The sequence below is a fragment of the Heteronotia binoei genome, chromosome 9 (genome assembly GCF_032191835.1).
Source record: "Heteronotia binoei isolate CCM8104 ecotype False Entrance Well chromosome 9, APGP_CSIRO_Hbin_v1, whole genome shotgun sequence".
NCBI lineage: Eukaryota > Metazoa > Chordata > Lepidosauria > Squamata > Gekkonidae > Heteronotia > Heteronotia binoei.
In genome coordinates, this window is record NC_083231.1 from 126,192,934 (window position 1) to 126,206,984 (window position 14,051).

Here is a 14,051-nt window from a genome sequence, read left to right on the forward strand (position 1 = left end):
CCCCTGCTCGGGAGCCCCCCGGCGGCACCTCTCTCTCTCTCGCGCCCGCTCGCCCGCCTGCCGCCTCCCCTCAGGCCGCGTTGCCACGGCGACCCTCGCCCGCCCGCCACGCCCCGCGGCGCCCCCGGATGACGTCACCGCGCCCCGTTTCCATGACGGCGGGCGACGCGGCAGGAAGAAGGCGGCGGGGCAGGGCGGGGAGGATGTACCGGCGGGAGAAGAGCCTGGCGCTGAAGGGCAGCAGCTCCGCGCTGTGCAACAACCTGAGCGTCCTGCCGCTGCCCGCCAAGCGCCTCACCTACTTCGCCACCGCCCGCGGAGGGGCCCTGCAGCTGCTCAGCGCCGCCCACGACGGCCTCGGCGTCTCCCAGCGGCAGCTGCCCGCCAAGGACGCCCTCGCCTCCCTCTCCGCCTGCATCGTCACCCAGGTCAGGCGCCACCAGGGGCAGGGCCTTCTCTGTCACGGCCCCCTCCCGCCGGAGCAGCCTGCGGCGGGACCTTGCTCAGTTCCGCAGGGCCTGGAAGACGACCCTCTTCCGGCTGGCCTGTGACTAGCAACCAAGGGTGGTTTTACTAGATCTCTGCTGTCCTTAATGGTTTAATTATTTTAACTGTTTATATGCTTAAGCCTTATTTATGTGAGGTTCTATGTTGTGAGCCGCCCTGGGAAGGGCGGGATATAAATCATTAAATAAATAAGTAAATAAGCAAGCCGTCGCTGAAACAAAAGGGTTCACATCTGCACTGGCGACTGCAGCTGCGGTGACCACTTAGGAGTCCTGCTGGACGTGCCCCCCCCCCCGTGCCCCTTTGTGCCCCCTCAGTGGCTCCCCCTTCACTCCTGCAGGGGGCGGGGCCTTCCTGCTCCCCCGCTGCCAGGATACAAAGAACAGGCGGGAACGCGCCCTGCCCACGTGGCCGGGGCCTCTGGTGCTCACCACCGCCAGCTTCAGGTTGGGAAGGACTTGGAGATTTGAGGGTGGAGCTGGGGAGGACCTCCGTGCTGCAGAATCCCCCCTCCCAAGCAGCCATTTTCTCCGGAGGAGCTGGGTGCAGCCAGGCGGGAGGGTCGCAGCGGCGCCTCGCCTCTGGCCTCTGGAGATGAGCTGCAATTCCAGAGGATCCCCAGGTTCCACCTGGAGGCTTCAATCCTTACATCCCACCCTCACTACTTATTTAGCAAAATTTGAAGCGGCGGGATGTCAAAGTCGTCTTTTGCCTCAGTTCTCAGAGCTGGGACTTCTCCCCATATCTCTGGCCACCTGGGCCAGATGGAGTTCTTGGCTAAAGAAAAACTCACTTTTGATGCGGCCCAGTCTTCCAATGCCGACTGCTGTTGAACGAGGGCATCAGGAAGACCTCTGCTCTGCGACTTGGCCACTTGGGCCATGAGCACTTGCAGGAAGGCACTCTGCTGCATGTGATCTGAGCAGGCCCGAAGCCAGAAAAGTTTAGGTACGGGGGCCCACGGAATAAAATTTCCAATGGAGCCCCTCCCCCCCAATCTCTGTGTGGCCGCTACTCTGGCACCCAGATCTCCTCACCAGTCTGGCGGCCCCCATCCCCCTTCGTAGCACCTCCCACCCACCCGGTGAAGCACCGGCTCTTGGGGCTCTTTCAAGCCACTCCCCACCCCCCGCCGATCAACTGATTGACGGGAAAAGCTGTGCTGAGGCCAATGCTCCTATACCGACCTTTGGACGCTCTCCGGACCAGCGCCTGCTGCCTCTGCTGCTTCCTCCTCACTTCCGTCCCCAGGAGGGAGCATAGGCAGCAGGCGCTTTTGCAGTGGCTTGCTGGTCCGGAGAGCGCCCAAAGGCCTGCATAGGAGTGCCGGCCTCAGCGCAGATTTTCCCGCCAATCAGTTGATCGTGGGGGGATGGAGGGCTTGAAAGAGCTCCAGGCGCCGGCACGTCACCGAGTGGGTGGGAAGGAGGGGGCAGGTGCCACGGAGGGGGGCGTGGGCCGCAAGAGCAGCAGCAGCGGAGAGAGTGGGGCTGCCAGGAGGGTTTTTTTGGTGGGGAGGCCAGGCCCCCCGTGGCTACAGGCCTGGATCTGAGGCACACTCATTGGCTGCAGCGAGCTCCAAGGGGAACTGGGAGAAGCGGCAGATTCTTCCCTGCTCTGTCCTGCACTCTCTCTTCAGGCAGCCTGGTGTGTCCTCCCCTCTCGAACCCTGTTGGTGCTGACATCGCAGAAAGGCATCCAGGTGAGAGACCGGGCTCGGGTTGGGGTGCTTGTACTGGCTGGCCGAGGAGGACAGTGAGGCCGTGACTGGCAGCTGTGTTGGGGCCTAGAATTGCTCTGTTCCGGTGGACTGCTGGACCAGCCTGTTGCTGTGATTCACTCTGTGTGTCTGTTTCCTCCTTCCCCCCAAGATGTATGAGGCAGATGGCTCCATCATGGTGTACTGGCATGCTCTGGATGCCTCGGAGTCTTCTCCAGGTACTCCTTGGGAAAGCGGTGGGGGCGGGGTTGGAGCGGGGAGAGAAGCCATGCTCTCGAGCACACACCGTTCCTGGAGAAGCTGGTTCAGGAGCAGCTGCAGATCCGGTCCCTTCAGGGCCTGGGTGGAAGGATGCTGCTGTTGCTCCTCTTTAATAGGCTCTGCTTCTCTGGCACGCCCTCCTGCCAGGCTGAGGATGTATGTGGTGCTCCTTGCTTTCCCCCCTTTTCTGTCTCCTTTCCAGGACAGGCGGTCTTTGCTCGTGGGATCGCAGCCACCGGCCAGCGCTTTGTGTGTGTGGGTAAGCGACTGAGATGGGGAGGGAGGCAGCCAGAGATGGGTGAGGACGCTGTGGACCTGAGAGCCGGTGGCAGAGATTTTTAGGGCCTCAGGTGCGGAGCCACGTTGTGGGCGGTGTTTGTGTGTTCCGTGCCCACTAGCTGCTGTGACTGAGCTCCCTGCTGGAGGGGGTGAGCCAGGAGAGCTGCTGTGCTGGGTGCACAGGCCGGTTCCTGTGGGGTGCTGTCTGCTGGATTGGCTCCTTATGGCTGAGGGGGCCAAAGGCTGGTCTCGGTGGAAATTGGCCTGTCTCCTCCAGTAGGAGGGCAGGGAGGGTCCTCAGCCTGTTCCCTCTCCCCCTGCAGGGACCTCCCTGGGCTGTGTCCTCGTGTTTGACATCCCCTGCAAGGGCACCAACGTCACCCTGAGTGAGGTTCTGGAAGAGCACCGTGGGGCTGTCACAGATATTGCTGCGGAGCTCTGTGAGCGGCCGGTCAGTCCTCACCTGCAGCCCCTCAGCCCGGTCCTTCTCATTTCTTCCGTGGGCAGACTCTCTGGCCCCCCATTGCCCTGTCTGCAGCTTCTTGCGGAGCCAGCCTGCTTTCTGTTGTTGCCCCAGGCTCCTCAGAGCCCCGCGGCCCACAGCTTGTGGGGGGTGAAGGCACGTGGGCAGTGTCTACTGCGGGAGGCAGCCGGCACCTCGTTGTAAGGGACCAGCTTCGGCCTTGTGCTGCTGGGCTGCGTGGCCAGCGTTCCTCTGCTCGCCAGCCACTGCTGCGGGCCTGACTCTGCTCTTCTGCCTGCCTGCAGGAAGGAAGGCTTGACCTGGTGACTGCTGATGACTCTGGAGAGTTGTGTTCTTGGCGGTCTGGGGAGGAATTCCAGCTGGTCTCCAAAATCCCAGCTTCTGGGTAAGGCCGGAGAAGGAGGAGGGGGGCCGTGGGGGCTGGAGGAAGAAATGGGCTTCTTGCCAAAGCTAATGCCCAGCAAGGGAGACCAGTTGCTGGTCTGGTGGCTTGTGCTGGCGGAGGAACCAGGCGACATCTTGGGATGTGAGGGGAGCATTTCCAAGTTCTGTGCCTGGCAGCAGCTGCTCTCCCCTCACTCCTCCCCTTCCCCCCCCCCCCAGGTGCTCCTGCTCCTCTGTGAGGCTGTGGAATGGCGTGATTGTGGCCGGCTATGGCAGTGGGCACATCCGTCTGTATGAGGCAGCCAGTGGCACCCTTCGAGCGGAGGTAGCCGCTCATGCCCGCTGGATCTATGCCCTGGACGTGGCTCCTCTGTCGGGGAAGGTGAGTCTGCCCCCTGCTGGGATGCTTGGCACTGCGCAGGACACTGCCAGCCAGGGGCATTGAAGCCTCTCCCTCCGCAGTTTCTTCTGGTCTTTGCTAGTCCGTTGCCACTTCCTTCCGTAGCTCTCTGAGTCTGGGATGTGTGGGTGGGGGGCAGGGGATGCGGCCCCTCCCTCCAGGACTTTGTGCTCCCAAAAGAGGCCTGGCTGGAGTCCTGCAAGGGCAGGTGAGGAAGAGCTGCTCCACTCCCACGAGGCACTTGAAGCCGCTGGAACTCCTTGCCATCAGAGTGCGTGGCAGCAACCAGCTTGCAGCCTTCTAGGAGAGAGGGGGTCTGCTGCTCTCTCTGATGCCAGGGCGGGGAGCAGCTCTGCCCTGCTGAGGCTTGCCAGGGAGCCTCCTTCAGGTGCCCATCCAGCTGCCTGGCATTGGCCTTGCCTTCCCCCCTTGGAGTCTTTCGACCTCACCCTGCCCCAGGAATGGTCTTGGGGGCGACCTTGAATGCAGATCTTCCCAGCCAAGACCCCTCTCCTTTCCCCTGCAGCTGCTGTCGGGGGCGGAGGATTCCTTTGTGGAGGTCTGGGGGCTGGCTTACAATCCAGACACTGAAGAAATTGAGGTGACCGTGTGTATGTGTGTGTCCCCTGCTGACCCTGAGTCCTGAATGTGTGTCCACTGTCCAGCTCAGCCATTGGCTCAGCCCCTGCCCCTCCCTACCCCCGCAGGGCCTGCCTGCCTGCCTGGGGTGGGCTGAGCTGGGACTGGGTTTGACCTGAAGACACCTAGAAGCTGCGCAGAGGGACATGTCTGTTTTTGAAATAAAGAACACCCCTCCCCTTCATCAGCTCCTCCTCCTTTGGCCAGGCTTCTGGTTCAACGCTGCAGTGAGCAGGCTAAAATGTAACCCCATCAGTCCAGTTGGATGTGTCTCAGTTGCCTTTGCTCAGGTCTCGAGGAGGCTGCAAGGAAAGGGGCCAAGGGAAAAGCCTCCTCCTGCCCCAGTTGTGCTGTCACATGGCAGCGCTGCCTGGAAAAAAGCAGAGAGTGGAGGGAGCCCTGTGCCAGGCAGACCACCAAGGGGGGGGTACCCCTTGTCCTTGACCACTGGGCGCTCTGTGCCTGCTGCATCCCAGGCAGGTCCTTGGCTCCTTTGTCTTGAGAGCGGGCTGCTGGGGGTGACTCCACTTTTCTCCTTGCAGATCAAGCACTGCCAGAGGGAATGTGTGACGGACACCCAGATCTGTGGTGCCCGCTTCTGCGACCCAGAGGGCAGGACCTTCGCTGTCACTGGCTACGACCTCAGCGAGATAATCCGCTATGTCCAGCTGTAGCGCCCACCCCCCCCCCCCATGCAAGAATGGTGGGACAGACTCTAAGCCTTTGGGGGCAACGTTGGCTCTCCTCTCTGCGGCTCTGGGGAGTCTTGGCTGAAAGCTCCGGGGGGGGGGGGAGGGGGCTCCACTGCTTGGCGGGAGCAGGAATACTCAGCTTGCCTTGGACCCCTGGACAGGCCCTCAGCCCGGAAGCGGGACAGTCCGAGCCCCTGAGGCAGGGCCTGCTCCTCATTGCCTAGGTGGAGAGCTGAAGCCGCCCCCTGCCCCGGTCCTTCCTGCTCGCCCTGCCAGCATTGCACCACTCCGGGGGGAGGGGGGGCTAAGGGGGACAATGTGAGGGAAGGGATAAGCTGCCATCTTGCAGGGTAATAAATGTAGAAATAAATGTAATTTAAAAGTGTGAGATGGTTTTCTGAATGTTTCCTCCTTGTGGGGGTAGCCTGCCCCCTTGGGGCCCCTCCCTGCTCTTCCCAGGTGGGGGAGACAGGCCTCAGCATGGCTTCTGAGCCTCCTACCTGTGGATTTAGGGGGCAGCAAAAGAGGAGACAGCTGGACAGTGTTATTGATGTACCAAACACGAATTTGAGCAGACTTCGGAGGGTGGTGGAAGACAGGAGGGCCTGGCGTGACTTGGTCCAGGGGGTCGCAAAGAGTCGGACTAGACTGTGCGACTGAACAACATTTGTGAGTTTCCTGCCTTGTGCAGGGGGTTGGACTAGATGACCCTGGGGACGGCAGACGACAGGCTGTTCCAGCAGCTCCCCTCAAAGAGGGCTCCCTCAGGGGCCTTAGCAGGTGGGACCGGAGCATACCGGCCTCCCACTGGCACAGACTTACCGACAGGCCTCTGGACAAGAGCAGGCCCTCCCCACCCTCTTTCCTGATGGCCAGGTGGAAGCAGAAGGCAAGACTGCCAGGTGTGCTGAGGAGAAGGCAGGAAGAGCAACTCCCTGCTGCCCGGGGGGGGGGGGGGAGCAGCCAACAAGGAACCCCGCCTTGGGGCCCCCGTGCCTGGAGAGCACCCTGGACAGCAGAAATACAGCCCAAATCCACAATACAAAAGGCTTTATTAAAGGTTAAAACAGTCCAATACTGAAAAGAGCGTAAGAAAAGGAGGGGAGGGCTAGGCCCAGTTCACAGTGGTTGGAGAGAGGGATGGCCGTTGGTCCCCTCGAAGCCCTTCAGGCCAGGAGTGCCACAAAGAGCACCCCCTGGCCGGGGGGGGGGAGGTTTGTGCTCAGCGGAGGGGGGGGGAGGGAAAACGGCGCTTAGAAAAGTGTAAAAATGTTTGTGCAGAATTCCTGGGGTGGGAAGGAAGGGAAGAGGAAGAGGGCGAGGCCCTTCCCCTCCCTGAAGATCACAGGACGGCTCCCCCCCCAGGTGTATGGAGGGAGGTCTCATCCCCCTCCTGCTGAGAGGCCGCTCTAGGGGAAGAGGCTGGCATTGTGTCCAAGGCATCACGTGGCCCAGAAGGGGTGCCAAGCCCTGCTCCACCCACCAGAAGGCACGCCTGAAGCAGCCCTTACAAATGAGGGACCTTCACAGAAACCCTACTCCCCCCCCCACTCACAGGGGCCCCAGCTCCTTCTCTCTGCATGCACCCCCTCCCTCCCCCCCTCCCCCCCTACAGTCACCTGGCTCAGCAAGTGACACTGCAACTTCACTTCCAGCCAGTCAAAGGGGTGCGATCCAGCTGCGCTCTGACCGCAGCTGCCCCCTTGCAAGCCGGGACCCTCGCCAGCACACCCTGCTGCTGCCTCCTCGCACCCCTCCCCTGGCTGGGGCCCAAATACTGCTAAGGTCAGAGGTAGCAACGAGAGGAAGGGCTGGTTCCAGGGCCACGAGTTTGCTTGGCCCCATCCCCAGACCCAGGGACGAGAGGGGCGTAAACACCACAGAAGAAGGCATGGCGGCAGTGGCGAGAGGCACAGGAAGGCGGGCGGGTGGGAGGGGAAACAACGCCAGAAGAGACCCTGCCCAACTGGCAGGGGCCAGAAAGGCCCCCCCCCGCCTGCCTGCAGCCCCCTGGTGTCCCCTCCCTGCTCCTTCCGGGTGGGGTGGGGAGGGGAGGGGCAGGGAGTGCTCAGGAGACGTGGCTGGCGTGGTGGGGACGCCAGAAGCACCACTTGCTGCGAGGGTGCTGTTTCCGCAGGGCCTCTTCCTCCAGCTCCCGCTCCTTCTGTGAGCGCAGGTAGCGGTCTTCCTCCTTCAGGTACCACACCGGGGGCCAGCGGTGGCGTTCAAAGTGGGCCTGGTTCTCTGCGGGGGTGGAGGGGAGGAGAGTGATTCTATAGCCGTGCTGCCTGCCTGCCTCCTTCCCTTCAACCACAGCCCAGGTTCCGCCTTCCAGGGACCAGGAACGAGTTGGGGCAGAATCAGCAGGGGCTTCATCCGCACTCGCTCCCCCAGGGATGCCCAGAGCTCTCCCTCCCTTTGGGACCCCCCTCTAACCGGCCAGCAGAGCCTCCTCCCCCCCCCCGCCCGGCAGCCCCCAGCCGTACCTGGCGACATGCACTTCATCTCGCGGGGGAAGCGGCGGCAGACGCTGTTGTAGTTGGTGCAGATATAATGGAGGCACCAAGCAGCCAGCTGGCGGGCATTGTGGAACTGCAGGGGGAAGAAAAGAAGAACTGGCCCACCTGCTCCCCCCAAGGGCACGCACCCTCATCTCTATGGGGGGGAGGGAGAGAGGGGGCAAGAGGAGATGGTGAGGAACTGCGGCCTTTCCCCTCCTGGAAGCCCCCATCTCGCAGGCCCCAGACTCACCTTTCTCCCGGCAACAGCTTGGCTTTCCAGGCCCCACTTCTCAGCTGGCAAAGACCTCCCCCCACCCATTCCTGCTCCCGCAAGGCCTGTGCCCGAAGGACAGCTCCATACCTGTGTCATCTCCAGGTAGAGGATCACCTGTGCGTCAATCTCCACCTGCTGGAGACTGGCCTGCACCAGCTCATCCACCGCGTACTGCTCTGGGGAGCGGGAGCAAGAGAGGGCTGTGAGCTGCTGCGGGGGGGAGGGGCAGGGGGGTGCTCCAAGCCCTCAGCCTTCTGAAAAGCCCGCCTGCATATTGCTCCACTTGACCAGCTCTCAAACATGGAGGAAGGCCCACACTGCACATGCTCAGAGCCTTGGTTACTCTGTCCCTCCAGCCACGCAGGGCACACAAGCCCTGCTCTCTCCTCTCCTCTCCTCTCCCCCCACCCCTCTGCCGCCCAAAGCTGTACCAGATCAATGGCCTCCTTGTTTTTCCATCGGAGAGCCAGCCCGCCTCCAGGGCCACATCGATGGATCGCAGGGGCGCTGCGTCCCCACGGCCTTGTTTTCTTCCCCAGCAGGCCTCCCTCCCTCCCTCCCAGGCCAGCCAAGGACTCACCGGTCAGGGCCTGCAGGCGGGTCAGGCAGAGGCGGTCAGTCAGCACCAGCAGCTCCATGGCGTCCAGCTCTGCGCTGGGGACAAAGAGCCCTGTGTAGAGGAACTCCAGGACGGCCCGCAGGCAAGCGCAGTTCGTGCCTGGCAGGGAGACCTGGGGGAGGGAGGGAGGGAGGGGGCTGCTCAGCATCCACTGGCAGACCCCCCCCCCACGGCCCTTTCTGGCCACCTCTGTTAGGAGCCAAGGCAGGTGCAGCCCCTCCCCTTTCCTCCTGCTCCAAAGAGCCCGCCCTTCCAAGGAAGTTCACTCTGCTGGGCTATGGCTTCACCCCCCGCCTCCCACCCCAAGCTGCAGCCTGACTCCACTCCACTCTCAGGAACCGAGCAACTGGGGTGGGGGTGGGGGCTTGGTCTGGGTTGCTGCCACCTCCCCACAGGATCCCTCCAACCCTCTATTTCTGGGTCCTCTCAGGTCTCCTCCCCTGCAGAAGACAGCATTCGGGGGGGGGGGGGAGACTCACTCCCCACCTGTGACAGCCGGAAGAGGACGCTTATGTGATCCGCAGCCTGACCTCTCTGCTCTTCGGGCTCCTCTCCCAACCTCAAGCATCACCCTGCTTGTCTCAGCCAAAGGAGACGGGCTCTCTCCCCACAGCTGCTCCAAGCCAGACTCCACTGCCCTCCCTCCCAGCCCCAGCTCTCCCCCCACCCAGAGGGATCCTTGGTGTCCTCCCTCACAGCAACACATGCACCACAAGGCCAGGCAGAGACACCTTTGCCACCTGCGCTGCCCCCAGGCCCCACCCACAAGGTTTCCAAGACACACACCCCTGGGTGCTCTCCCTGCTCCAGAAACAGCAGGGGAAGAGACAGTCTTGGGGAACGCTGGCTTTGCTGAGCAGCACCAATGGCAGAGAGCCAGTCTGGTGTAGTGGTTAAGTGCTAGACTGTTATCTGGGAGAACCGGGTTGGATTCCCCACTCCTCCACTTGCACCTGCTAGAATGGTCTTGGGTCAGCCAGAGCTCTCTTATCTGGGAGAACCAGGTTGGATTCCCCACTCCTCCACTTGCACCTGCTGGAATGGCCTTGGGTCAGCCAGAGCTCTCTTATCTGGGAGAACCGGGTTGGATTCCCCGCTCCTCCTCCACTTGCAGCTGCTGGAATGGCCTTGGGTCAGCCAGAGCTCTCTTATCTGGGAGAACCGGGTTGGATTCCCCACTCCTCCACTTGCAGCTGCTGGAATGGCCTTGGGTCAGCCAGAGCTCTCTTATCTGGGAGAACCGGGTTGGATTCCCCACTCCTCCACTTGCACCTGCTGGAATGACCTTGGGTCAGGCAGAGCTCTCTTATCTGGGAGAACCAGGCTGGATTCCCCACTCCTCCACTTGCAGCTGCTGGCATGGCCTTGGGTCAGCCAGAGCTCTCTTATCTGGGAGAACCAGGTTTGATTCCCCACTCCTCCACTTTCAGCTGGTGGAAGGGCCTTGGGTCAGCCAGAGCTCTCTTATCTGGGAAGAAGAAGAAATTGGATTTATATCCCGCCCTCCACTCCGAAGAGTCTCAGAGCGGCTCACAATCTTCTTTACCTTCCTCCCCCACAACAGACACCCTGTGAGGTGGGTGGGGCTGGAGAGGGCTCTCACAGCAGCTGCCCTTTCAAGGACAACCTCTGCCAGAGCTATGGCTGACCCAAGGCCATCTCAGCAGGTGCAAGTGGAGGAGTGGGGAATCAAACCCGGTTCTCCCAGATAAGAGTCCGCACACTTAACCACTACACCAAACTGGCTCTCCAACTGGGAGAACCGGGTTGGATTCCCCACTCCTCCACTTGCACCTACTGGAATGGCCTTGGGTCAGCCAGAGCTCTGGCAGAGGTTGTCTTTGAAAGGGCAGTTTCTGTCCGAGCTCTCTCAGCCTCATCCACCTCCCAGGGTGTCTGTTGTGGGGGAGGAAGGGAAAGGAGATTGTGACCACTCTGACATTCAGCATATAGGGTGCGATATAAATCCAATATCATCTTCTTCACCAGTTCCCTGCCTAGGGAAGGGCCAGCTCCCTTCACCCTTCAGGACAGGTGTGGGGTCTGGCTGCACCAAGAAGACCCTCTAGGAACCTTCTGGCAAAAGCCTCACACACCAGCTGCAGCCAGGCAGGACCACTGACCCCCCCCCCCGCCTATTCTCCCCCCTCCCACAAATAAAAAAGCCCCCAGGTAGACGGGCCTGGCTGGAGAAGAGACAAAGGGGCAAGTCAAGGGTGGGGCAGGTGGCCAGGGCTGCTCTCCCGGCCCGTCTGAGCCCCGAGGGCCACGCTCTGGAGCCAGCCAGGACATGCGGGGGCTGAGAGAGGCCTTCTGCGTGGCTTCCCCTTCTGCTCACCTCAGCTGCACGGCTCTCTCGGAAAGTGCTGCCAAACATGGCCACCATGAAGTCGCACCCAGAAAGCAGCAGGGGCTTGTGGGCCAGCAGAGAGCCGTCATCCACCACAAACGTCACGTCTGGAGAGAAAGGCGCAGCAGACACTCAGTATGGCCGCCTCCTGCACCCCCCACAGGCCGCCCGCTACTTGCGCCACTCCCCCCAAGGCACCTGCAAAGGTTCCCCTGCTCAGGAACTCCTTGATGCGGTTGGCCCGGCGCACGTGGAAGGCCTTGGTGATCTCGCGGTTCATGAAGCTCTCCTTGTTGAGGATGTTCGCCACCATCATGCGCAAATCAAAGACTTCCAGCAGCTCCGCGATGGCGGCCACGGCCATCAGGTCCGCCCGCTGGTGATCGAGGTGCCCCGTGTACAAGTACTCCAGCACGGCTCGGAAGGGGCTGGGCTGCACCAGCCCGTCCATGTAGACCGCCATCATGGACTTCTCCTGCTGCGTGACCGGGTCGTGCACCGCCTCCAGACACATGCTGACAAACCCCCGGCCCCAGCTGGACAGCTCCCGGGGGGGTGGCAGGGTGGCGGGGCGCAAGGGGTCATCGCTCCGGGAGGCCCGCAGAGAGGCAGCCGTGGCCCCCGCCAAAGAGCTCCTCTCGGCATCCAGACTCTTAGTCCTGCTGGCCGGCTCCTTTGCACCCGCAGCCTCCCCCACCTCCAGCATGAAGAGGTCGTAGAACTTGGAGCAGGATGTTGCCAGGTACACCCGATGGGCAAAGACGCGGTGCCCGCCCTGCAGGACAAACACCACGTCGGCACACAGGGGCTCCTGGAAGAGGCTGCCGGGGCCCCAGCCTTCGCCAGCAGCCGGCTCTGGGAGGTGGATGATGGGTGGGGGCGGCTTGGGGGGCAGGAAGGGGGCCTGCAGCAGGGGGCGCCGCATCTTCTTGAGGTGAGACTTCCAGAACTGCAAGTGGCGGCGCGAGATGAGGGCCGCGCGGATCGCGTTGTCGAAAACATCCTTGATGCCAAACTGGGCCACCACGCTGGTCTCGTAGTAGGGGATGCCCAGCTCCTTCGCCACCTCATGGCCGCACTCCGGGGGCAGGATGTCTGAAGGCTTGATGGGCCTGGGGGCAGAGAAGGGGCAGAAGGCTCAGACCACAGAGCAGCGGAGGGGAGGAAAGGAGCTCTCCCCCCAGTCCTCAGGAGAAGGGGGGCAGCTGGCAGGGTCCCTACTTGGCCAGGGGCCGGCGTGCCCGGTTCACGGCTTCCAGGTCTGCGTAGCGGAGGTCCAGCTGGCAGCCGACCAGCACGATGGGGGTGCGGGGGCAGAAGTGCTTGATCTCGGGGTACCACATGCTCTTCACGTGCCGCAGGGAGTTGGGGTTTGCCAAGGAGAAGCATAGCACCACCACATCGGACCTGTTGGGGGGGGGGGCAAGGCAAGGTGAGAAGAGGCCAGCCCCCAAGGGGCCACAGCCCGGACCGCCCAAAGACACCCCCCGCCCCTCCCTTGGCTGCAGAAAAGGGGGAGCTGCTGGCTGTCTGGGGGAAGTGCCCCCCACAGCAGCAGCCTTGCAAGCCCCCTCCCCGGGGCGGCAGGCTGGGGCGAGGCGAGGGGCTCACCTGCCGTAGGCGAAGCGGCGGTCCTTGTGGTGGTCGCCGAAGGTGTCCCAGAGGCGGAGCGAGACGCTGACTTCGTCCACCACGTCCCGCGAGCGCTCCAGCACCTGCCCGGCGGGGGAGAGGGAGAGAGGGGGGGCGCTCAGGCGGGGCGGGGGGCGGGGTGGGGTGGGGCGCCCCTCCCTCCCTCCCCCCTCCCCCCCCGGCCCGGCGGGCCCCCACCTCCTGGCAGACGCGGTACTGGTCGATGGCCCAGACGGTGGGCACGTGGGTGGCGAGCAGCTGGTACTGCGAGAGGGTGGCGTTGCAGGCCCGCGCGCAGATGAGCCGCGTCTTGCCCGCCGCGTTGTCGCCCACCACCACGCACTTGATCGTCTCGACGTTGGGCCGCTCGTAGTCCACGTCCAGGTCCATCGGCCGACCCCGCCCGCCCGCCAGCCCGGGGCCGCCGCCGAGGAGTCCGCGCCGCCCGCCTGCCCCGGCCACGCCCCCCGCCCCGCCCCTCCGGCCAATGGCCGCCGCCACCCCGCGCCACGCCCCTCGCCCCGGACAAAGGAGACGGCCGCCCGCCCCCCGCCACGCCCACGCCCACGTGGCTCCCACGCCACGCCCGCCCGCCCGCCGCTCCGCACATGCCCCGCGAGGGCCGCTGCCTGCTGGGCCAGGACACGCCTGGGGAGGTCAGAGCAGCTCCCCCGGGGCTGAGAGCGCAGCTCCGCGCGGAGAACTGGGACCGGCCCAAGCTCACCCAGCTGGCTGCAGGCACGGAAGGAGAAGCGGCGAATCGCAACACCGCGGCTGCTTCTCGGGAGTGGCGAGGGGGCGGCAAAGAAGACTGCAGATTTATACTCGGTCACCTGAGTAAGTAGACTCACCCACCCAGTTCAGGCTTGTCTGCAGGGCTTTCCCTGTTCTGTGGGGCTCTGAAGGGATTTGGCTCTGGCTCTGCAGGCGAGGCCCCCACCTAGAGCCAGGGGGTGGGTGGACTGGGCCTGTGGGCATGTGCCCCTTCCCTTCCTGGCTCACACACAAGGTGAAACTGCCTCCTACCAAATCAGGGTCCATCAGTTTCTGTATCATCTGCTCAGACCCAGATCTTCTTTCATGTCATCCGTTCTCTGATCCTTTAAACAGGAGATGCCAAGAACTAACAGGATGGTCTTGACAGGCTGGAAAACTGGGCTGAAACAAAGACTATGAATTTTAGTGGGGATAAATGTACAGCTCTGTGTTTAGGTAGGAAAAGCCAGATGCACCATTATAGGATGGGGGGAGACTTGTCTTTGCAATTTTTGCTCCCCACAGGGACAGTTTACTGCCTTGTGCCCCCCCA

General features: G+C 62.8%; 2 protein-coding genes across 3 annotated transcripts; one reads left to right on the top strand and one right to left on the bottom strand.

The window, feature by feature from the left end:
* Positions 1-195: 195 nt before the first annotated feature.
* Positions 196-5,751, top strand: WDR54 (WD repeat domain 54). The gene is made up of 9 exons (XM_060247230.1): positions 196-428; positions 2,147-2,209; positions 2,379-2,445; positions 2,691-2,747; positions 3,091-3,218; positions 3,536-3,636; positions 3,855-4,017; positions 4,562-4,636; positions 5,217-5,751. Exons 1-9 carry the CDS (start codon positions 204-206, stop codon positions 5,346-5,348), a joined length of 1,011 nt encoding a protein of 336 aa, XP_060103213.1. The 5' UTR covers positions 196-203; the 3' UTR covers positions 5,349-5,751.
* A 1,659-nt stretch (positions 5,752-7,410) lies between these two features.
* On the bottom strand, positions 7,411-13,162 carry LOC132577448 (rho-related BTB domain-containing protein 2-like). Of its 2 annotated transcripts, XM_060247231.1 has the most exons (9): positions 12,941-13,162; positions 12,722-12,825; positions 12,332-12,517; positions 11,309-12,222; positions 11,099-11,217; positions 8,722-8,872; positions 8,229-8,317; positions 7,853-7,958; positions 7,411-7,610 (listed from the first exon to the last, which is right to left on the bottom strand). In XM_060247231.1, exons 1-9 carry the CDS (start codon positions 13,130-13,132, stop codon positions 7,435-7,437), a joined length of 2,037 nt encoding a protein of 678 aa, XP_060103214.1. In that variant the 5' UTR covers positions 13,133-13,162; the 3' UTR covers positions 7,411-7,434. The 2 variants fall into 2 exon arrangements, 1 of the variants encoding a protein (XP_060103214.1); XR_009555831.1 differs by lacking the exon at positions 7,411-7,610 and having other exon boundaries at positions 8,229-8,312.
* Positions 13,163-14,051: the final 889 nt, after the last annotated feature.

Coding starts and splice junctions, on each gene's coding strand:
- WDR54 (XM_060247230.1), top strand. CDS start 204: ATGTACCGGCGGGAGAAGAGCCTGGCGCTGAAGGGCAGCAGCTCCGCG. Junction 3,219..3,535: donor CGGAGCTCTGTGAGCGGCCG/GTCAGTCCTCAC, acceptor GCCTGCCTGCAG/GAAGGAAGGCTTGACCTGGT. Junction 4,637..5,216: donor CAGACACTGAAGAAATTGAG/GTGACCGTGTGT, acceptor TTCTCCTTGCAG/ATCAAGCACTGCCAGAGGGA.
- LOC132577448 (XM_060247231.1), bottom strand. CDS start 13,132: ATGGACCTGGACGTGGACTACGAGCGGCCCAACGTCGAGACGATCAAG. Junction 7,959..8,228: donor TCTACCTGGAGATGACACAG/GTATGGAGCTGT, acceptor TTCCCCCTGCAG/TTCCACAATGCCCGCCAGCT. Junction 7,611..7,852: donor GATGAAGTGCATGTCGCCAG/GTACGGCTGGGG, acceptor CCACCCCCGCAG/AGAACCAGGCCCACTTTGAA.